Source organism: Ammodytes marinus (assembly GCF_949987685.1).
Source record: "Ammodytes marinus genome assembly, chromosome: 22".
NCBI classification, from domain to species: Eukaryota; Metazoa; Chordata; class Actinopteri; order Uranoscopiformes; family Ammodytidae; genus Ammodytes; species Ammodytes marinus.
In genome coordinates, this window is record NC_137226.1 from 18060836 (window position 1) to 18084499 (window position 23664).

Consider the following 23664-nt stretch of genomic DNA (forward strand, 5'->3'; position numbering starts at 1 on the left):
ATATGATTTTGCCTCGTAATATGGCATTTAGCTGTTAGAATGTATAAGCATCCTTTAAAGTTCTACTATACAATTCAGTTGGAAATATTGTAATTTTTTCTTCACTACATCTATCTGATAACTGAAGGTACTAGTTACTTTACCAATTTGCACACTAAATATATAAACATTGTATGCCACCCAACAGGCCTACATACACAAATAAAACATTTGTCGATAACTTAATTGATATCAATTCATTGGCTATTGACTATTTTCATAAGTTACATTTTTAATACAAATATGCCACATTTGTAATTTTTCCAACTCCTAAAATTTGAGTATTTGCATTTCCTTTTAATAATTTAAATTTTTTTCAAGCAAACTTATGACAATTTATGAATAAAAAAATAAATACTTGAATCCGCAATGAAAATAACATTTATATGCTGTCCCATGCAAAATGAGTTCCACCTAAAACCCTGCATGAATAATCTGTTATAGTTATATAATAGTACAATAATCACATCTCCAGCCTACTTTTCCTTACTATACTTGCATACTTTTACTTAGGTAACAGCAGGCCTTTAACTTGTTAGCCTATCGGAATATTTTTAAAGTTACAATAATTTTTCCAATACTGGTGACATCTGTATTGTATGATCCATAATATTCAGCTCCACACGTGCCTAGTGTGTAATTATTAGTATTATATCAGTGAACTGTGAGGGTTGTGAAAGCCTTTCAAAGTGTTGAGAGCTCACATTGTCCATGATGGAAGTTAGTTGAGTCTTTGGTCAGTCTGTGTGAGTGTGTCGTCCTCGTCAGGGGGAAGAAGTCCTCAGCAGAAGCGTTCGTTTGGAACAAATCTCCCAGTGAAAATGACAAAACTCTTTTCTTGACCGTTTGAGGGTTTGTGTATTTTTACAATACAAATAGAATCTTCTATGAATGATGCACATGGAGACTCCATGTGAATCATTCATAGAAGATTCTTTATTAAAAATACACAAAACCTTGGAGACCAAACATAGCAACCATGGAACCCTGCACCACCATCTTGTGCATGTGTGTTTCTCCAGTCACACCTGACCTCAGTGATCTGAAGTCTCATCCAGTCAGCCTGCTAAAGGCCTGAGATCAGGTCCACATGTCACCAATCACTGTCCTCAGTCTGCTGTCACTCTCATCAGCTGCTGCTTGTGTAGTTCTCCAACCATTATAAATGAACAACTAACTGTACCCTGTTTTACTACCTGTTAGGTGTTCTTTATATTTATTTCACATATAGTTCTGTCTCATGCCGGTGAGTGGAAGCCATAAACCCACTCAATGTCCGGTATGACTGTGTGTGAATGAACAGAACCTGGATCCCTGTAAAGTTGAACAGTTTAATACGTTGCTGAAGACTCACTTTTGTTGCATTGGCCTTTAACACAAGATGAGACTTTGACACTCCTAACCGTTTTCATGTATCTTACATGTTATTTTTTTATTGTATCTTGTACAGCACTTTGGTCAACTGATGTTGTTTTTAAATGTGCTATAGAAATAATTTTGACTTTGACTTTATGACTCAAACTATAATTCAATAGGATTTTTAAAGGTTTTTCCCTGTTCCAAAGTATCTCTTCAAATATTTCACTTAGCACAAAAGTGAATTTATATGGTTTTAATTGACAGACTTGCGCGCACATAGGCTACATAGCTGTCTTCCTCCATCTTGTGGTCAGACTTTGGCATAGTGTTATTAATGCATGTAACTTTACAGTGCTCTCTAACCATGCATGGATCATATTCATCATGGCGTCCATGTCCAGAGCACTAATGACATTGTACTGCTGAGGATATACGATGCAGTTACATCTAATATGAGCCAGATAATTCATGAATGTATCAGTAAGGACTTCATCTTAGAGAAGTTTGTGCAGATTGTCTTTTCTCCATGCTGGGAAGTATGTTTTAACTTGACTTGAGTTAAAGGTCCCATATTATGCAAAAAAGGACTTTTTCAACATTTTTTAACATAAACCTTTCTGTCTGGGTTTGCTCCCTTAGCATTTGCCGAAAGAGGCTGACCCACAATGCAGTGGAGCTATATCCATAGCAAGGTGTGTGTATTCCTGGAACTTCCAGCAAAACAGCAGCTATATATATTATCTTTTATTTTGACCCTTTTATATATTACTTTGGCATCGATGGGTTAATAACCAGGAATTTCCATCATGCAATAGTCTATGATAAGCCCGCCCCGATTTCCTATACGCCCCCAGATAGTGTGAGACTTTTTAGCATTATATCAGTGAACTGAGAGGGTTGTGAAAGCCTTTCAAAGTGTTGAGAGTTCACATTGTCCATGATGGAAGTTAGTTGAGTCTTTGGTCAGTCTGTGTGAGTGTGTCGTCCTCGTCAGGGGGAAGAAGTCCTCAGCAGAAGCGTTCGTTTGGAACAAATCTCCCAGTGAAAATGATGAAACTCTTTTCTTGACCGTTTGAGGGTTTCTCCAAAATGATTGAAAACTTGTTCCCCATCTAATGAGCAACCACTGGTATGGTTTCAGATACAATACATTTTACCATGTGTGAAATCACACATGGTAAAATGTAGTGTGAGACAGTGAGACCATAAAGCACTCTTTCTGCCTTTTCTCAGGCTAGGATGAACTGATTTCTAAAATTGTTGCACATTTATACAACATAGGATCTCAGAGTACAAAACAGAAATATAAACAGCTCCGGAAAAAATTAAGAGACCAGTCTGGATTTTTCTCAAATCTTCATCTCTACATTACTTAATGAAAATGCTCTTAATGACAAAAAATGTATTGGAATTTGGTCGAAATATTGTCTGTAGTTTATATTATAAAACCAAAATGTTCATTCTACTCAAACATATGCCTATAAATAGTGAAACGAGAGACACTGAACATTTGGAGTGGTCTCTTCATTTTTTCCAGAGCTGTATATAAAAATATACAGTATATACTGTGGTATATACGTAGTGTGCTAAAACAAAAGTATAAATAAAGGCACATGGTGTTTTTTTTGGTGGTGGCCACCTGCCGGACTATTTCTTAAAGGTGAAGTAAGCGATTTATTTATGTTAATATAAGTGTTAAATCGCTCTTTATTCATACAGTGATCACTTATATAGTGTGCACGTTTCATAAAGCCAATCTCTCAGTCAGCTGCTCTGCATGTAATCGGCAAATAAACTTCTCGGGGATCCCGAAATTAATATCCAATCACAAGAGAGAACGCTACAAACCGACACCCGTCTCACTGCCGGTACACGTGCAGAGCAACAGACAGGTGAATGTGTATGCGCATACACATTTGTACCTGCTGCATATGGAGCAGGTACAAATCCTTCCCAATGTCTGTTTTGATGGATTTTATCGTGTTTTATCACACTTACTTATCTGAGATGATGCTAGATAACTCACTGTTTGAAGACCGCAGTGCATTAATGTGGGGACGAGGGAGGGGACTGCTAACTGCAGTCAGTGACAGGAAGTTAGCTAAACTGACCATTCCGCTTACTGAACCTTTAAGCCCATGGACCAAACATGTATGTAGCTATTTGAAATCAGAATCCATAGAATCCAGAAATGACCTGTCAGACCGACACTTGTAACAAGTACGCTTATGTACAGACTAAAAACAAGAGATAGGTAGTAATACACTTGGGGGTCATAGTCACATGCTAAAAGATGTTTTGGATACAATAAGTGTGACCATATACAAATCTCTGCATTTTGACTAAATATGTTTTTTCTACTTTTCTTTTCACAAAGACGGGTTGGACAAGGTTGGCGGCTGTGGGGAACTGGCTAGGGCGGTCTTCCACTCAAGTCCATGGTCGGTGGTTCGATCCCCCGTCTCCCCACCACATGTCAAAGTGTCCCTGGGCAAAACACTAAACCCTAAATTGCTCCCGATGGTTAGCTTGCACCCTGCATGGTAGCTGCTGCTATCAGTGTATGAATGTGTGTGTGATTGGGTGAATGTGTACAAAACAATGCAATGTGAAGCACTTTGGGTCTGTAAAAAAACAGGGAAAAGCCATATAAGTAAAGTCCATTTGCCATTAAGTTAAACATTTCAGGGTATGTTAAAATCTGCCTCGGATTAAACAATAATATTTTGTACAATTTTAAATGAAAATGGCCATACTTCAAATATATATATATATATATTTTAGTTTTTTTTTATTGTTTTTTTTATTTCATGCTTGTCCATTTGGTTGGTGTTTGAATGTTTTTTCTTTTTATGCGTGTGCCATCTAGGTCTTTATAAGTTGCTGTTTTTCCGCTCTCCAGCTGCTATTTAATGCGCCTGGTTACCGCAGTATCCAATGTGGGGAAAGATTCAACAGTATCCTTACAACCGCAGTGGGAATGCTCCACAACGGTATGGGGGCAGTGTCGCTCTGCGGGTGTTTCCTTTATGGAAATAGGTGGAAAATAAATTGGCTGCAAATCGTCCGTACTGTTTTCTTTGTAAGTTAGTGTCAGTCCGTCCTGTTCCAGATATTGCTTAGTAGACCGGGTTTTTTCCGTGGCAAATCTGGGCAATGAATCACCTGTATGTTTGGAGATGTAGTTTGACACCTCAGCAGTAGCATAATGGTCAAAAAGTCCTACAGGTTTCTCTCGTGAAGCCAAGAATTTTGATTTTGTAGAGCTTGGCTTGACTGTGTTGGAAATGGGTGGATGGTAGGCCAGCTGGAAATCTACCTTACCTTCCCCGTCATAGACGAGTTGCAACCTGTTGCGTTCCAAGAGTTGCCTGGTGGATCGGGTTTGATCGGTGCCGAATCTGGGCAGAGATTTCCCTGTACCTTTAGCACGGTAGTGGGACCCCTCCTCCCCAGAAGGGAACTCGAGCGCGGCTGCTCTGGGACGTGGTGGCAGAGGGCGACACTCCTTATTCATGCTAAGTTGGAGGCGGTTGCGTTCAAGATAGTTTTTCATAAAACGGGTCTGGTCGGTGGCTAATCTGGGCAATGGTTCATCAGTGTTACAGTAGTACTCGGGCTGCTCCCCATCGACAAATAAACCGTGGCCTCCTGTCTTTGTCGCTAGAAGAAGTGAAACATTTCGTTGACTGTCTGCGGCCTCTCGAAGTTCATGATACACATACTGCTGGAGTTGCTTCTGCCTCTCAGCAATCTGTTCAGAATTCTTCTTTTCGATGTCATCTTCTTCCCTTTTCAGCTGTTCCAGACGGGCGCGACTTTCGGCAATCGCAGTGAGATTGTAGTCTCGACAATTCATTTTATTGTCCTTGACCTTCTTGGTCTTTTGGTTTTCTTTTTCCAGAAATAACCTGGTGCACTCTTTTTGAGCCTGAGACCAGTCGATTTTGCCCTGTTTCTCTGCCTCCTTCATTTGCTTTTTCTGCTGTAACTTTGCCTCCGTGAAAGCAGAGATACTTTTGAGAGCTGTATCCCTCTTGTCTGCCTTGTCCTGTTGCCTCTTCTCAACGCTGGCATCTTGTGCGGCCATCGCTTTGGAGAATTTGGCCTCTTCATTCACAGTGTCAGAGGCGGTCTGCTCTTTCAGCCAGGTGTACATTTGGTCTCGCACAATTTCCTTTGGTATCTGGAGCTTTCTGAATTCATCTGCTGTCACACTTTTTCTTTGCTGCCCTTTCATTTCAAGGTCCAGCTGAACAAGCATTGTTTGTTTCTCCTCTATATTCAGCCTGTGTGCCTCTCTTTCCGTGGCCAGGCTTCTACCGGCGATTTCCTCCAGTCGAGAGTTCAAACTGCTTTTCTTTGACTCTGCTTTTTGCTCTGCCTGATGTCTTAGTTCCTGCAAATGCAAGTTGTGCAGTTCTCTGAATCTATCTCTCTCCTCCTTGTCCTGCCGTCTCTCCTCCTCTCTCAGCTTTTTGTTTTCCTCTATTCTCTTAGTGTGGTGGTCTGCCGTAGCAATGTTATTAAGCCGTCTTTGATGAGCTCTTTCCATTTCCTCTCTGCGACCATCCTCCCGTCCACACCTCATCTCGTCTCTCTGCTGTTGTTGAAGTTCTTCGGCCAGTAATTTTTTCTTTCTTTGAAACTCCATCAGGGCCTCATTTTCCTTCTGCACGTGAGTTCGTAGGACTGCAGTGTCGAATTTTCGGACGCAGCCGTTCTGGTGAAACCGCTGTTTCTTGGATCTGGCAATTGCTTTTTGCCAGTCCTCTTTCTTCAATTGCGTCTCCTCCGCGGCAAGCGTATTTAAACGATCCTCGTGCGACTGTTTCTTCAGTTCTCCCGATTGCTGCATACGAGCGTTTCGGGCTTCGCGCAGTTTCGCCTCCGCTCTGCAAAAGTGTTCCAAATTGCTGTCGACCAATTCCTGCCTCGTGTACACTTTGGCCTTGGGCTTGTTTAATAACGAGTGGACTTTTTGCCATTCAGCCCTGGACAAAGTGACCTCCTGTGGTGGAGCCATTGTAATCTACTTGAATGTAATCTGTAATTGTAGTCTGTCTAATTTAGCGTCTAACCTGTGTTGTATTCATAGGTTTCAAAGCACGGGGTCAGAGGGAGTGTTGATGTCACATTCTAAGACACTCTCCTGTGACATCACTTGCCTTTGATGTCTGGGAAAACATAAACAACATTTAAATGGTATTTGGACTTGGTTACTGTTGTTATGCAATTGACAATTGAATAGAATGCTTTGCCATTCCACAGGTTAACTTGTAGCTGCATTCCATTATTAACCCTTCTGTTCTACTGTCTGCATAGGAAAAGTGAACACACACACACACACACACACACACACACACATTTACAGAGCAAACTACAGAAATATTACAATGTTGAACGTACCCTGATGTTTTGTCAGATGATTCCTCAGTGAACATGGATAACATGGTAAGAATGTCAAATGTCCCACAGCTAACTGTTGTTGCAACAGCAACATACAACAACAGTTGTATTTGGTCCATTTGGTTGAAATGTATGGATTTATTTATGATCAATTTGACCGCTTGCTGATTTAATTAGAAGATGGTTTGTAAATGCACCAACCATGACGGATAACGGTGTCATATTTTAAACATGTAGGTTTTCTAACATTCACATCTAAGTGACAAGTGTGTAATTGACCCGTGAAAGAATGCCTGTTTTCTAAAAACTCGATTGTGCTCTTCCTTTCAGATTTCGTCAGATGAACTGGGAGAGCTGAGGTGCAGTGATTTGGATGTCCCGCTGTTCACATCAGAGACTTTCCGGGAAGTGGTCCTGTCATATCTCCATGACATAGAGTCTGAGTAAGTGCAACATTTAAAAAAAAATGTCATCAAACAAACCTGCAGCAGATATAATGTGTGTACGAGTGGTTAAAAGTCGGTTGTCCATAACCTTTCTTCATCTTTTCTCCCAGGCAGTGGATGATCCTGGCAGTTGGCAACATTGACGCTGACACAGTCATACTGCTGTCAGACCTCTGTCGTGAGATTGTAGAGATTGTCTGCAGCCTGGTCCTGGATGAGGTTACACCCCAGGTGAAAAGCAGGATTTGTGGACAGATTTTCTGGGAAGATGACAGCAGCTCCATCTCCATCTATAGTTCAGACTCAATGTAAGTCAAAGGCTCAATGTAAGTCAAAGGCTTCCACAGCCAATTACTGTGTTATTCAATTGACATCTATTCAAATTAAGACTTATTGGCATGACATATCAGAAATCAATTTTCCCAAAGCTAAACATAGATAAATCATGATTAACATAGAAAATGACTTACACTTCATTTGCGCGATCTTCAACATCTTAACTGAGTCTAGACTCACATTTTATGATTTTAGGACAAGTCTTTAGGAAAAACATTTGGATTTGGATTAGTTTTGCATCGTTTTACTAGATGTTACTGTTCTGGTCAATACTACCTTAAGTAATCAATTTTGAGACCAAACCAGTGGGATGTGTTTGAATAGCAAAGCCCAGAGCAGATTAGTCGACTAAAGTACGATTGTCTTTTTAAGGTACGGAATTGAAGGTCCACAGGGTGAGCGTAACTATTGCACAGTTACAGCAGAGGATATCCAAGCCAGCCTGGGAAATTCACTTCACCGCTGTCTGGAAAACGTGCTAGAAGTTGAAGAGGAAACATCTGAGCACTCTGAAGGGCTGCTGGAGTTAGTTGCTGAAGAGGTGGCCAGGAAGGTCAACTGCACACTGACAGTCATCACACGGTCAACAACGTCTTCCCTACGATCGGAGGAATCTGTTGAGAGTGCGAGACTGGAATCTCCAACGAAATCTATGGTTTACCATGTCGCCAGAATATTGGCTGAGGGCCTGTGTAGGAAGTACAGTCCAAGGTCCTCTGATGAAGTTAGCCAGGAAAGTGATTGTTCTGAGTCATCCATGCCAGATGTAGTAACCATCGTTGAGGAGTTCAGCCCGGACTCTGAGGAGTTCAAAGACTCTGAATCACAGGGGCAGTGGATTACAGACGTGTCCAGCTTTGAGGGCTCAGTGTCTCCCGTCAGTATCAAGGAGTTACCGCAAGAATATAAGACCTTTCTTGCTGTGTTCCTTGGTAAGCTGCTGGACCACATCATCATTGAGGCTATTAAGACGTCAGAGTTGGACTTGGACTTTGATGGTATTTTGAAAAATCTGATGAGGCATGTGGGAGAACCAAGTTTCTCCGCCCAACTGCCTGTTGGACGCCTCCACCGTACCATCTTTGACAATCTCTGTCTGGAGTTTGGATCCACCAAGAGGCTGCAGGCTGCAATCATGTACAAAGATGAGGCCTTCGAGAAGGCGATTGCCAGGCAACTAAAAATGCAGCTGCCGGAGGCTACACCAAAAAAAAACAGCTTTGTGAAGAAAGAAGAGAGACCAATTTCCAGAGGAAAAAGCAACACATTATCTCTAGCTTGTGAGGTTGACACATTGGTGTCCCAAACTGAAGTCGTCCTCCTGGAGAAAGGATCAACACCACAGGACCAGAAGAAAGAGAAGTGCAACGCCATCATCAGGATGTTCTCCACCCTGTCCCGGGTTAAACACATACTGAAATATACAGTATGTGGATCACAGGATGACTAGATGTTATGGTCCTCCTAAATTGAGCCCTTCACAAAGATCATTTCTTTGTCCATCTTGAAAAACAATCCCTGGGTTTCTCTTAATAATAAGATGGTTTGTTTTTAGAGATGAACACCTACTCTTAAAAGGGATGTGTACGTGTTAAGTAAATAATAAAATATGGACCAGATTGACAATTTGAAAAATGAGAGTTGAGTTTAATTCCTCCCCATTAAAAGCCAATCCAGAAAAGCACTGTCCGATGCAGTTATTAGTGTTTTAGGACCAGGGCTGGACTGGGACAAAAAATCGGCCCTGGCATTTTTGGCCATGGCAGCCCACCATGATTATTTATACGATATGCGGAGGCAGGGGCGTTGCACCAAATTCTGGGCCCCTATACAGGAAGTCCTGATGGGCCCTCTGAGAGGCGGTCTTACAATACAAATATGTAAAAGCTATGTTTGTCTATAGTCCAAAACGTATGAGTGACTGGTCCCTCTCTGAGCCAGATAAAAACACAATGTTTCTATTGATGAATGAAAATTTTATAATGCCCGGCCCAAAATGCCTACCGGCCCACCGGGCATTGCCCGGTACGCCCGATGGCCAGTCCAGCCCTGTTTAGGACCCATTGGCATTGACATTAATAACTGAAGAAATAATAGGAAGAACTGTAGCAACATGTCAGGCATACGAAGGCATGCATCAAACAGATCAACCCACAGAAAGAGTGGGTTCCCAATGCAGCTCTGGTGGGGCTTAACATCTTACCTGGCCCCTGTGTTCATGTGGTAAACCCATGGTGGCCCAGTATCTCCTCACATACAGATCGCTGAAGATGTAGTTTGCAGTCGTAGCCTTTTTTTGTGTGGAGTTTGCATGTTCTCCCTATGTAATAGTCCACACATCTGCAATTAATCTATATTTCAATACTGATCATTACTTTGAATGAATGGTTGTGCATCTCATTTGTCACCAATTCACTATCAGGGATAGGAAAAGGGTCCATAATAATAGATTTAATAAAGGTAGGCCTATTGTTAAAGATGGAACTACTACTACTATGGAAGTATTTGACAAATAAATTCAGTTGCAGTGTTCTTATTTTTTTTGGTTATTAAAATGTTCATTATTTTAAAGTCTCCAGAATGCAGGAAACAGTGTCTTAAAAGTTAAATTTTTTCTGTGTGGTGCGAAGCCGCAATGTGATGATTACAAGCTGGATTCCAAACTGTAAAAATTGCACTCTATTCAGTTCTGGATCAAGTTGAACCCCAAATATCAAGTCATTCTGAGATGACAAAGAGGCAAAGCCAGCTGATATGAACAGTCAATAGGGGTATTCAGTAGGTTGTTGATGCACCAACTGCACACGGCTAATCATGGGCTGTGTTCAGAAAGCCATACTAACGTCCTACATCCTACATACTCAACATCTATATACTACATACTGTCTACTCAAAGATCGATTGTGAGGTGTGTCAAAACATTTTCAGTTGAAGTATACTCAAGCAATAAAGAATTTCTTCTTCTTCTTATAAAAGTCAGTCCGTTTAGACGCTGTTTAGCGTATTGCCGCCCTCCACAGGTTAGATATAGAACTAGATTTTTACATACAGTCCTGTGTTGTGCAGGAAATGCAGAATTGTAAATAAAGAATTAAAAAAAACCCTTCCTTGTTGTTTTTTGAAAAGACGCAATGCATTGTGGGGCGGTTGAGTATGAAAAGTATCCAATCGATCCATACCCAAAATCTTCCCGGAAGTTAGTACTCATTCGGGAATTTCTCGCATACCCAACCGTCACATACTCAAATTGAAGTCAAAATGAGTATAAGTAGGACGTTAGTAATGGCTTTCCGAACACAGCCATACCCTCACTATATGCGCGGGCCAATCATGCTCTGCGGTCAAAGGTCAAAATCACACAGCATTTCTAGCCCATAAGCAAGGTCTTCTGGATAACCAGACAGACTTACCGCTCACCAGGCCATTTAAAAAGATAAACCAATGTTAGTTCCTTTTAATTTTAAGCCCAAATATTTACCTTGTCATCATCTTCAACCGCTTATCCGGAGTCCGGTTGCGGGGCAGCAGCTCAAGCTGTGTTTTATATGTAATTCACAGACTGCTGGACAGAAATCCAGAAGTCCCTTTTGGCAAACACAAGGGAAGGACAAGTGACAGACAATGTATATTTTTTATTAAAAAAAAGAAATCCGTTTAATTTCAAGTTAAATTTTTGTTTTCTATTCATTAATAAATTGTTTTTTTAATCAAATGCAAAAAAAAACTAACAAAAAAACACTGATATTGGCAATATATATATACAAGTCAACGTGCTCTTTAAATATTGGCTTTGGCCATTGAAAAACCCATATCGGCAAATGAAAAGATTAACAGTATTATTTCAGCTAGCTTACATGTTATCCTCAAAATGAATCCATTTAGATGTAGCTGTGTCTTTGAACGGAGGGCGGCGTTTTCGTTTCATTGACGTACACACAAAATCCAACCGGAGCCTCGTGATGCTCAAATAGTGTGTAGCCTAAACCGATGTAAGAATGCGTTTGAGCTCGTGAAGATGGAGGACACAAACAAGGTGATCTACAACATTCCACATAAACACAGTATGCACAACGATGAGAAGACATATAGCCAGAGTGGATGAGGTCATTACAACAGCTCTTCTGGCTCCAAAGGCACTTTTTGCGACCTTTTAAAATGTACAAAATAAAACATTGTTCCCATAGGGATATAGAAGATGTGTATCTGTCCACACAGGAGCTCTCAGTGCACTGTGTCGGTGTCTTTAAAGGTGGCTGTATTCCATTCACCACCCAGGCAGAGTTTTTTTTTCCCCATCAGTCAGTTTCGACCCACATCCAAAAGAAAGTCAATAATGCATCTGAAAGTGTCTGTGCATCCACCCTCCTTTACTCTCCCTGTCGCTCCACAACCTGGATGTTGGCTTTCTTCTTCTTGCTTTTGTCTCCAGGTAGTTTTAACCTCTGCTCCGAGACCTGGCTCTCGCCCTCCACAGAGTCTGATTCCTCCCCGGAGTCAGAAGAATCCTCCTCCTCTTCAGAGTCACATTCTGAGCCGCTGAGCTCCACCAGCGCCACGTCCTGTGGACAAAACGCAAGGAATTAGGGCCTCGACAATATGGACTTCTTGCGGCCGATGCCAATTCAAATATCAGGTAGTAAAATATTCAGATAATTGATATATCTGCTGAGTACATTTTTAAATAAATAACTCCTTTTTAAATCCCTTAAATATAGTTCCCTTGTGGAGAATATGTTACTGTTGTAGAATGCTTTTACTGTCAAACATTAGCATGAACTTTTTTTTTTTTTTTAAGATTTTTTTTTTGGCATCTTTATGCTTTATTGATAGTGCAGCGACAGAGTTGAAATGGGGCAGAGAGGGGAGTGACATGCTGAGAACGACCGCGGGCTGGAATCGAACCCGGGTCCGCTGCTGGCCGAGACCCATGGGGGGGGACGCCCTACCAACTGAGCTAAGGGCGCCCCCAGCATGAACTTTTCTTCACTGTAACGTGCATTGGCTTAACAAAATACAGTGTGTCTAAGGTTACATGGAGCATTTTCAAACTCAGACATGAAGCATTTTTCTTTCAAGGAATGTACAGTATACATGAAAATAACTTATTTTACACATAATGAATTTATTATTAACTTTATAGAACGCTGACTCCGCATAGTGTGCTATCTGTGCTCAGCTTGTTCTAGCTGTAAGTAAGAATGGAGTCTGAGCGCACTCTACTGGATAAATAGCTCAAGAGAGAGTGAGAAAGCCTCCACATAACACTCACCATCTCTATAACCTTCTCTGCGTCCTCCACACTCTCTATGTCAAAGTGTCCAGCAGGAGCGTCCTCCATCTGCTGCTTGAGCTTCTCGTTGGCCTGGGCCATCTGAGGCAGGAAGCTGTGCAGCCGCTCCAACACTGGGCCACCCACACACACACACACACACACACACACACACACACACACACACACACACACACACACACACACACACACACACACACACACACACACACACACACACACACACACACACACACACACACACTTTAACATCAAACCTCTGTTTCCTATCTTACTGACAGGTCACTTACAGTCTTACATTCAGGACTAAAGAGAGCCATGCTGAGTTTCGTGCCTACATCCATCAGACTTATGGACAGACTGATCTATTTATTTATAAAAAATGTTTTAATGTGACACCATTCTTTTTTAACTTTAACCATATGACTTATTACTGCCCTATTTATTTATTTACTTAATGTTTTCATTGCCTATTCTTCACGTGTTGTGCTTTGCAAGTACAACTGACCAATGTTGGACTGCTGCTATGTGATGTGTGTGGCATATTGTGTTGGATATGTGAACTGTACACTGTGCACTGAAGCTCTGCACAAATGAACTTGCTAACGGATGAATAAAGTTTGACTGAATTGAATTGATGGGGTTTGATTAATCATGGCAACACAGCATGTAGTGATGAGGTGACATTTGGTCTCACCGCTGCTCCTCGGGACTCTCTCCGTCTGCAGGGATCCTCCGGCCTTTGGCTTGAGGAGAAGCTTCTCACTGAGACCTAGAAGCACAACAAACAAGCTCACAGTGAGTTGTAATGGGGCCTGTTTCTATAAAGTGAAAAGGGTTGCATTAATACACTACATTCGATACAAAGTGTTGAAAACGACAGCAATGTGAACTCTGTAGCAGCTAGTTTACATGTTATGTTATCGTCCTACAAATGTATTATTAGCAGCCAGCTGTCATTAAACTCCTTTGTTTCAATTTATGTTTGACACAAGAAGTCAACTTTGTGGAATACATAACAGTGAAATACATTTCATTCATTTGAATAATCATCTATGCATTTTGGATAAGGATAATATTGTTTAATTGTATACATCCTCAATGTTACTTATGCATTCCTAAAAGCTTTATGTATCTATCAACATGTATTGAATGTAAACTGTACAGCACGTGCTGTACATTTATGTAGTGACATGTTGCAAGCCACAATAATGCCAGGCAAGGCATATTACTGTATAACACAACTTATCTCTGACATTAGCAAGATCAATGAACACTAGTCATCACAATTCTTTTTCCAGATAGTTGGCAATGTTTAGCTTGGTATTCAAATGACAAAACTTTCCCTGGAGATAACATGAGGGGAACCTCGTAATGTAGGAGACACAGTGGGCCTGCTAAAGCCATCATGACATACTGATACTGAATTAAGAGTTAGCCAGTTAACCCTTTTACGTGTATTGTAGCTAAACACAGGCGGTAAACATTCATATTGTCCGCAATTTCTAACAGTACTTCCAATAAGAGCATTCAAACCTCCGCCGTTGCCACATGACAGTAGAGCCTGTGAACTCGCTTTCTTGTTGCTTAAATCCATTTTAGACACCACACAGTAATGTTCCCTTCGACATGTGTGTAACAAGTGAGAGTAGCAACATCCGGGCGGAACGTAGCTGAAAAAATAAATGTTGAAACCAGATTTATAGCGCCGTCTACCGTTTGGGAAGACCTCAATTATTCGACTGCTGTCAAGTTGGCTGTAACAATGACACCGACGGTACATATACAACGAATGTGAACACCAATAAATAAGTTCACTGAAATTGTAAGAAAATGTAATAAAACGATGGGCTTTAATGAAATGGTCAACTATTTTACTATGAGCAAGGTGTACTATCAAAATATTTGTGTGGCACTTTTTGTTCTACCTAGAAAAGGACTGAAGTGTAGGGGGAGATCTCACTCTGACTTGCCTTTGTCACCGTTAAAGCCCTACGGACATCAATCATTTATATTTTGCCGCTTTAAAAAAAGATCTTCTGTATTATGTTTTAGCCCTCATCATCCTCTTCAAGTATAACGTGGAAGGGAAAAATCCATTATGTTCAAATTGATTTGCGTACTTTCGTCGTTGACTATGCCAGTCTACGCCGACTTTTTTCCCAAACTGCCTGGTACATCTTCAAACATAGACGAGCTTTGGTGGCACTCTTTGCTCTGACGCGTCTCTTTGGCTGGCTGGTTGGCTGTCAGAGAAGAAGACTCGCATCTCTTCTCCTGGATGAAAAATGTCTCCGTTGCTGAAAGGTAACCAATGAAAATGAAATACATTCTTATGCTACTATATCAAGTATTTTTTTTTAAACATATATTTGGTTACCAGCTAACAGTGGCCATTGTATTTTCCAGGTTAACCCATAAGAAAGTACGAGGTCTTGCTTCCTAGTGTTTTGATTCCTACACAGCTAGCTAACATAGCCCAGTGTTTGCTAACACATCCATAACTCGCCAACATTGTGGTGTTTAGCAATGGTTATCAGTAAACATGAACTTCAGTGGTTAAGGCATTAAACGAAATTTCCAACGTCACCTTAAAACAGAAAAATAGTAATGCTATGAACCGGGACTGGCAGTGGCAGGTAGTAGCCTACAATATGAAAGGCCTGAGCACTAATTATATGAAGTTCAGGTAAAAAGTGGGCAAACTGTAATCTATGGTCTTTGGACTGCATCGTCAATATTAGACATGTCGCACAGGTGTAAACAAAATGCAGGTGTGGTTTTTATCTTCAGTCGAGTCCGTTGCGTTTCCTATGCTCTCTGTCAATTCAGATACTAACAATGTATTAGGTTGTTCAGTCTACTATGAATTTCTAAACCTAAAGATTTTCGTCCCTTCACCTTAAATTAAAGTCCTGACTAACTATCTCTGCTGTTTGCCCATACAGTGCAAACATTATATGTTACAATCTCTATTTATCTGTCCTTAAAAGTTGAATTTCCTCTCTTGGGATCAATACAGGCTTATCTTATCTTATCTTATTCGTTGTATTTGGTGTTACAAGTACCTGACTCTCCACCTTCACAATAGAGGAATGCATTTTGGCGAAAACAGCACAGTGAGATGTGGTGCACTAAATCATACCCTGCGTTCCAATACCAATACTTCCATACTATTCAGTATGCCAGAAAAAGATTTAGGATGTCCCAATACATGCACGGCAATTGTAGTATGCTGAAAATAAATAAATGCCCCACTAACTCCAAAAGCATTTTGGAGTATTCGTCTTTATTCTCGACATTTCTCGACATAATGAAAAAAAAACTTCCTTTTATCTGATTTTTTTTTCTCTCCTGTGGCCCTAAAACTCTTCTGTACTTTAGTATGTAGTGTAGTAAAAAGAAAAAGTATGTGATTTGGAACGCAGGGATAGTGTGCTTATGGGCTGAGGGTTGCCAACAAGATTTCCGCCTCTAAAATCTGATCACGAGTGAGATACTCCCATCGTCAAAGTCAATGCCAAATATTTCAAGTTACTAAACAACAAGAAAAACTTGTTAGCTACTGTATTGAGGTGGTCACAGATTAAATGTGCTGTCACTTATGTCATGTTGACATGAAGCTGCATGGAGTTGGTCTGTAAATGATTAGAAAACCACTGCTGTACATTTAGAGCCTTTGGCTATCTGTTAGTTTCTGATTACAGTCTTCTAGGTCTTCCTCCACACATCCACACTCTCCCTGTCACTCTCCTCCCTCCACCAACCTGTCTTCCATTGCTCCATTTCCAAAAGAAAGTATTTTTGAGCTTTCCCTATTTACTGTATATGTTCACTAACAAGTCTAAAACAAGACACCTTCTTAGTGTTTCAGTTGAAATTGCAATCCACAGTGTTTGAAATGCACCAGAATGATTATGGGAAAGTTAAGTTGATGTAAGTGCTTCGGAAGTTGAGAAGTTGATTTTTGGTTCAGCGTATTGAAAAAAAACAACTAATGTTGACTGGCCATTAGAGGTGGTTGGATAGAAGAAATACTCAGATGCACACAGACCAGGTTAACACCTAAATGTACATGTTGGACCTTTTATTCATATTAGTATGAGAGAAGACATGTTGGAAGCAAAATAGCCCCAAATCTCTGAATGGACCAGCGATTGAACGTACAATGTTTATGACGGGAGCAGGGTCTACTCCTTAAGAAGGTTTTTGTCACTCTTCAAAATAAATGACTGGGTTGACTGTGTAACCTCATCCCTCCCTTCAGGCTGTCTTTTCCTCTGTTCTAACCTCTGCTCTCTTTTCCTTCAGACGGATAGACTCCCTGATGCCAATTTCTGACATGGGATAGTGGACCTGAGCCAGCTTCTGTTTTATGTCATTTTTCCCACACCCCTCTCTCTCTCTCTCTGGCATTTGATATTTGGGAGATGAGACGCTGGGGCCCTAGACCCATACCATGAGTATCCAGGGTCTGGGAGGAGCTATCGGGGATTCCCTGGGCTCGAGCCTGTCGGTGCGCATGAGCGGAGCCTGGAGCGGAGCCCTGAAGCCAGTTTCCTCCGGGCGGATCGCCTCTCTCTTCCACACCATGGTCCCCACCGGGTACACCAAGCTGCAGCAGGACGAGAGGCTCGCCATGGTGGACCTCTCAGCTAAACCGGAGGTGGCCTCGCTCCAGAACGGCTACAGACAAGAGGCGCAGTCCCACAGTATAGAAGGCCGTCGGCTGCTGGACCGAGCCTCCAGGTAACAAGGAATGGGACCGTAAAGCATTACTTTTCTCTATTGGGATAAAATACGTGAGGGATTAAGGGCACATTCGCACTAGGCAAACTGTACCGTGCCCAAGTACGGTTTGCCTCCTAAAGTCTAGTCGGTTTGACCAGTGTGAGTGCCCCGTTCAGTACTCAAGCGTGGTACACTTCCTTGTTCCCGGGCACAGTTGGAAGAGGTGTGCTTGGGCTAGATATCCAACACACAAGCACAAGCACACACGTTGCTTACAAAAAGGAGTGTTCTATTTGTGCAATACAAATAATTAAAAAAATACTGTAAAATGAAGTGCCATTTTCAAAGTTATTTTTAGTTAAGTATCTTGATAAAATCACAATTATTATGGCCAGGATAATAGTGACAACATTTTTTTGATATGGTTCCCATCCCTCCTCCAGGTCTTCAGTGACTCTATCAGACTGTGGAGATGGAGGGGGGGGCTACTCGGAGACAGAGCCCATGCTGGCTGAGAGGAGGCTGTCTGGGGACGAGGCAGACGGAGAGGGGGCGGAAGAGGCGGAGGAGGAGGAAGAGGAGGAGGGGGGGGTGAGAGCCAACGTGCGCCACTACCCCAAGGAGTCCCCCCTGGCCATGGCCCTGCAGATCCTGCTGCCTTTCCTACTGGCTGGGTTTGGAACCGTGTCGGCTGGAATGGTGCTGGATATTGTGCAGGTAAGAGCTTTCCCTTACAATACAGGTTCAGGTTACTTTATTCGTACCCGTAGGTAAACTTGTTTTGCTGTTTAAAAGTGAGCCTCCGTTACACAGTTCAAGACATCACATACACACAAACCCAAATGGGACAGTTACATAGGTAAAACAATTTAAGTGCTCCAGTGCTAATCCAAATTTGGACACTTAAAACTGACCAACATAATTCCGATATAGTAAAAACCAATAACACATACAAAATTAATGTTGTGCAAATGTAGCAGTCTCTACAGCCTGTTCATCAGCAACTGTTGTTTGAACAATTTAGAAGGATGCATTATGGCTTAGGTCTCAACTTGAAGAGTGATTCCTGTCTATTATATCTTGGGTCTTATTTTTTGTTGTGTGGGGTCATTTCTGTCTGTTAGGACAATATTGTACTGAGTGACGTACTTATTGAGATATGGGATGGGAACACCATGTAATGTCATCACTAGAACAAAGTCTGAAGGGGCAAAGAAAAACACATTGGGACAGACTGCATATAAGCTCTTCATTTAGAGGTCAAACTTAAAGGTACAGTGTGTAATATTGGAGTAATAATCGTCATCTAGTGGTGAAAGTTATATATTGCAAAATTCTCTGTCTACGCCTCCCGTTACTACAGTAGCCTTCAAGGACAAGAAGCAAGTTACTAAAGATGGTATCATCCACCACTAGGGATGGGTCCGATCCAGTATCGGTATCGGGTCCGATATGGCCGAAATCTGCGTATCGGATATCGGACTGACAGCTCCGATATTAAAATCCGTTTTTTTTTTTTTTTTTTTTATATAATTTTTTTTTTTTTTTTTTTTGCTATGTAAGAGCAAACATGCGCCGACGTTCGGTGGAGGGAGAGAGGACATCACTTTATAATTTGACATACAGTACATATCAGTTTGTTAGCCAGTGAGCTAACCAAAGCTAATCCAAGTCAAGGAAGTGGAGAGGCTTGTGACAAATTCTACTATGTAAAATACAGCCAGAGAGAGAAAGACTGTTTAGACAAACAGACCACCACATATTCTAGTGGGGCAGAAGTGATCATTGAGAAGGATTTCTGCCTTTAAGATAAACCTATATGCATTTGTGTATATTTATTGCTCTTTTAAATTAGAATTGCTTAAGCCTTCCTAGCCTAATACATAACATCACCACCAACGAAAAAATGTATAACAATTATGATATCGTATCGGTCAGTATCGGTATCGGCCGATATCCAAACCCCAGGTATCGGAATCGGATCGGAACTAAAAAAAGTGGATCGTCCCATCCCTATCCACCACTGCCTCAAGTCTTTCCACAATATCAAGTGATGTTGTGAAGTGGTATTTAGTTTTGTTTATATCCCTGACCGACTCAGTTCTGACTTATTTTCAGTGTTGGTTGCCTCTCTTGGAAAAAATCTTTTCAATCCCTTTTTAGATTTTCCTTGAAAACAAATTAAAGTTATGTTTATAGGTCAGGATCAAAATGTAAAAGGCGTTGTGCGCATCCCTGACATCCCCTAACAAACACACTGGTTGCATTAACTTCCTCCTTAAACATTTGCAAAGCCCATTTTTCTATAATATTATTAATCCTGCGTTGTTTATGTCCATGTTTGCGTGCTTGTAGTTTTTCTTCTTTGTTGCACATGGCGACACATTGCTGCACAACACCCCCACTGTCAGCAGAAACAGTGTAGCAAACTTATTTTTATTTATTAAACCACCCGCATGCCCCGAGCGCGTACGTGTCTGTCCTCGTGCACTGTACAAACAGAATAGGGATCCACCCCAAACAAAACACACACAACACCATAGCACCTACTTGTTACACAGGGTTTAAGAAAGGTCAGGAATCAGCTAGCACGTGGACCTTGAATATAGTTCATTTTGTCAAAAAAAAGGTTTTAACGGTTAGCGAAGGGATATTTTTAGTCTTGACTGAAATGTGACCAGTGATTGCTGCATGCTAAGCTCACCCGGAAAACTAGAATCTTCTTGCTCCATTCAGTTAAGTGTGTGTGTGTGTACACGTACTACAGTTTGAAACACTCTCACACACACATCTATTGATTCTTTACAAGACTTTGTAGATTTAATCAGGTCACTTGTTCACAAGTGCATTTTGCATGAGGTAACTTGCCTTATCTTAAATAGCATGATATTTGAATTTGAATGCCAAATGAATGTAGAGTTAATAGAAGGTTGGACATGTTGAAGGAAGGTATTCTATGACATTATTTTAAGTATATTAAATGTATTATTAGTATATGAAGTATTTTATGACATTGTTTTACCCAACAGCATTGGGAGGCGTTCCAGTACATCACAGAGATCTTCATCCTGGTCCCGGCTCTGCTAGGCCTCAAGGGAAACCTGGAGATGACTCTGGCCTCAAGGCTGTCTACAGCGGTGAGAGACACACACACACACACGCACGTACACATACACACACACGCACGCACGCACGCACGCACATACACACACACACACACGCACGCACGCACGCGTATATTGTTCTGTCATAATGCAGTTTTAGCCGGCTCCGTTTTTTTTATTTTTTTTTATTTTGTTGCAACATTTAAAAAAAATTTGCTTGAAAATTTTCCAGTCAGCCTCACGACTTGTCCTTTTAGCTGTGTTGGTTGTATGATGTCAGTGGGTGTGTGTGTGTGTTGTGTGTTGCATCATATTTTTGTGGTGCAGTCTCATCTCCACACGCTCTCTCTTTGTGTAGTTATTATTGGTCATCTACTGTATGTGCCTGTTCTGTCTAGCTGTTAGTCTGTAATTACAGCTCTAATGCGTCCACTCTGTCAGGTGAAATGGAGGAGAAAACAGTAAGGTCTGTTGCCTCCATAGAAACACTGCTGTTGCTTGTCAGGAAGGCTGCTACTGCTATCACCTGGCCCTTCTAAGTTCAAGTTATAAAATGAAAGGTTCAGTAAGCGGAATAGTCAGTTTAGCTTACTTCCTGTCCCCTCCCTCGTCCCAACGTCACCACAGTAGTGCACTGCTGTCTTCAAGCAGTGAGTTATCTAGCATCATCTCAGATCCGTAAGTGTGATAAAACATGATAAAAACCATCAAAACAGACATTGGGAAGGATTTTTACCTGCTCCGCCATTGTAGGCACATACACATTCACCAATCTGTCGCTCTGCGCGTGCACCGTCAGTGAGACGGGTGACGGTTTGTAGCGTTCTCTCTTCTGATTGGTTATCAGTAGTGGGATCCCCTAAACGCTTATTTGCCGATTACATGCAGGGCGGGTGACTGAGAGATCGGCTTTATGAAATGCGCACACTATGTAAGTGATCACTGTATGAATAAAGAGCGATTTAACACTTATATTAACATAAATAAATCGCTTACTTTCACCTTTTAAAATTTTCAAGCAAGAAACTCATTTTTGGAGTGTCTTCAATGGAGTTTAATGGGAGAGCTACGCGGATTAGGAATGAGTTGAGGAATTTGCTGATTTAGTGGAGTGACAGGGGGGGATTTCCTCTAGAAGGAGGTGGGACTGGAGACTGCCAACAGGACGGATGCACAGTCAGATGGCAGATGTATCGCTCTACTTTGACCCCAGAGCAAAGGCTGTTTTAAAAGGGAAGAGCAGTGAGGAGGGGAAAAAGGGCTGTCTGAACTCATTCTGTACGATATACCAGTACTGAAAAAGTCAAATACAAAATGCCTTGCTATAGGGGCACAACATTGTTTCATAGTTGTGGGTCATTACAGAACAAACAAACAACTTTTGGTTATAATTCAAGCATATGGGAGCTCATTTTATTTGGGTGTGATATTAGTCAAATGTATGCAATTTTTTACATAACATTTCTTTTTGTTAAATGTTAGCCTAAAATATGACAGTCTTATGAAAGGCTATACTGTACATGATCAGTCTCATCAAAATCCAGATAATGGTATCTTTCAAGCTAATTAGGGCTTCTGTACATATGACATATGTATCACTGTACTTTATCTAATAATTTTTAGTGTGAAGAACCACCCAAAAGTATTAAAATTCCTATTGATACCAGTATGCAAACAAACGGTTTGGTATCGAGACAGCACTAGTGTGAACCATGAGCACACATATTTTTTAATAAAAAAAAATAAAAAAAAAATGCTTTATTGATAGTGTAGAGACAGAGTTGAAATGGGGCAGAGAGGGGAGTGACATGCAGAGAACGACTGCGGGCTGGAATCGAACCCGGGTCCGCTGCTGGCCGAGGCCCATGGGGGGGGATGCCCTACCAACTGAGCTAAGGGCGCCCCCGAGCACACAGATTTGCAGCATATGTAGTCTCCTCAAACCGGTGTTAGTATTGTACATTGAGTGCACCGTCAGAGATGTCTCAGTGTGTCCAGGTTTGTGTGTGTTTGCCTGCGCTGCTCAAACACTGCAGAGTAAAGGAAGGCTATGAAGTGACAGAGGAGTACTGTGTCTTTGTTTGGTTCTTGGCTCTTCCTTTTGGGCCCCAACCCCCCCCCCCCCCCCACACTCCCCACTGCTCCCTGCACACAGGCGCCACATTCACAGTGTCGTGTCAACATGGACAGCAGAGCCCAGTGTGAGACCAAAAACCATTTGTCTTCATGTTACTGTTGTTCTCCGCAGGCTCAGCTAGGCGGAGTTAAGGAGTTAGGCAATATTATAACAAGTGACCGGACTTTTCTTACTTTAAGGGCCGGTTTCACCCCTGATAGTCTGGTTCTAGTTACTTGCTTGGTTTGCACCAGATGCAGGAAGGAAACATTCCCTGCGTTTCAATACCCCTACTTTTCTGCTGTTTAGTATGGTAGAAAAAATTATTTAGGATGTCCCGATTCTCAAGGCCAGATTTAGGATGGTCAGAAATACTACATCCGGACAAGATTTTTTGTATTGAAAACAGCATGTTATTTGGGTGATTTCTGACCCATAAGCCCTGAAGTGATGTCACATCGACGGAGCCTCCATATGAAAACAAACAGGGATGCGACGGATATAAAAGCAAGAGGCAAGATCAAGGCGCAATGTTATGATGAAATAAATAAGTAGAAGTATGTCCCAATAGTATGCCTACTGTATCCTAACTAGATTATTTTTATGGTCAGATGTAGTATGTACAATAGAAAAAAGAAAGAGTATGCGATTCAGAACGCAGGGTTAGCTTGATTTTTCACCAGGTTAGATTTTCTTTCTTATCTATCGTTTTCTCTGGTCTGGATCAGTTGGTGAAGTGAATCAAAATGCAGCGTCATAAGAATACACCTGAGAGTATTATTTTCATTCATTGATTGGTCAGATGTGTCTTGAGGCGGGAGCAATATAACGTAC

At 41.4% G+C, this 23664-nt stretch overlaps 2 protein-coding genes across 2 annotated transcripts in view; one reads left to right on the plus strand and one right to left on the minus strand.

The window, feature by feature from the left end:
• Positions 1–11206: 11206 nt before the first annotated feature.
• nopchap1 (NOP protein chaperone 1) lies at positions 11207–14508 on the minus strand. The gene is made up of 4 exons (XM_080051429.1): positions 14416–14508; positions 13577–13651; positions 12859–12992; positions 11207–12148 (listed from the first exon to the last, which is right to left on the minus strand). The coding sequence occupies exons 1-4, from the start codon at positions 14474–14476 to the stop codon at positions 11957–11959; spliced, it is 462 nt and encodes a 153-aa protein (XP_079907555.1). The 5' UTR covers positions 14477–14508; the 3' UTR covers positions 11207–11956.
• Positions 14509–15117: 609 nt separating this feature from the next.
• The window catches only part of slc41a2b (solute carrier family 41 member 2b), a 37472-nt gene continuing 28925 nt past the window's right edge, over positions 15118–23664 (plus strand). Inside the window, exons 1-4 of the mRNA XM_080050763.1 lie at positions 15118–15186; positions 17191–17628; positions 18054–18327; positions 20640–20747. Coding sequence (XP_079906889.1) covers positions 17339–17628; positions 18054–18327; positions 20640–20747 — 672 coding nt within the window. The 5' untranslated portion in view covers positions 15118–15186; positions 17191–17338. The remainder of the gene's footprint in view (positions 15187–17190; positions 17629–18053; positions 18328–20639; positions 20748–23664) is intronic.

Bases quoted from the DNA above. Each gene is read 5' to 3' on its own strand.
- nopchap1 (XM_080051429.1), bottom strand. From the start codon at position 14,476: ATGGATTTAAGCAACAAGAAAGCGAGTTCACAGGCTCTACTGTCATGT. The intron at 13,652-14,415 runs GTTTGAATGCTC...TTGTGCTTCTAG, and splicing joins GTCATGTGGCAACGGCGGAG to GTCTCAGTGAGAAGCTTCTC. The intron at 12,993-13,576 runs GTGAGACCAAAT...TGGGTGGCCCAG, and splicing joins GAGAGTCCCGAGGAGCAGCG to TGTTGGAGCGGCTGCACAGC.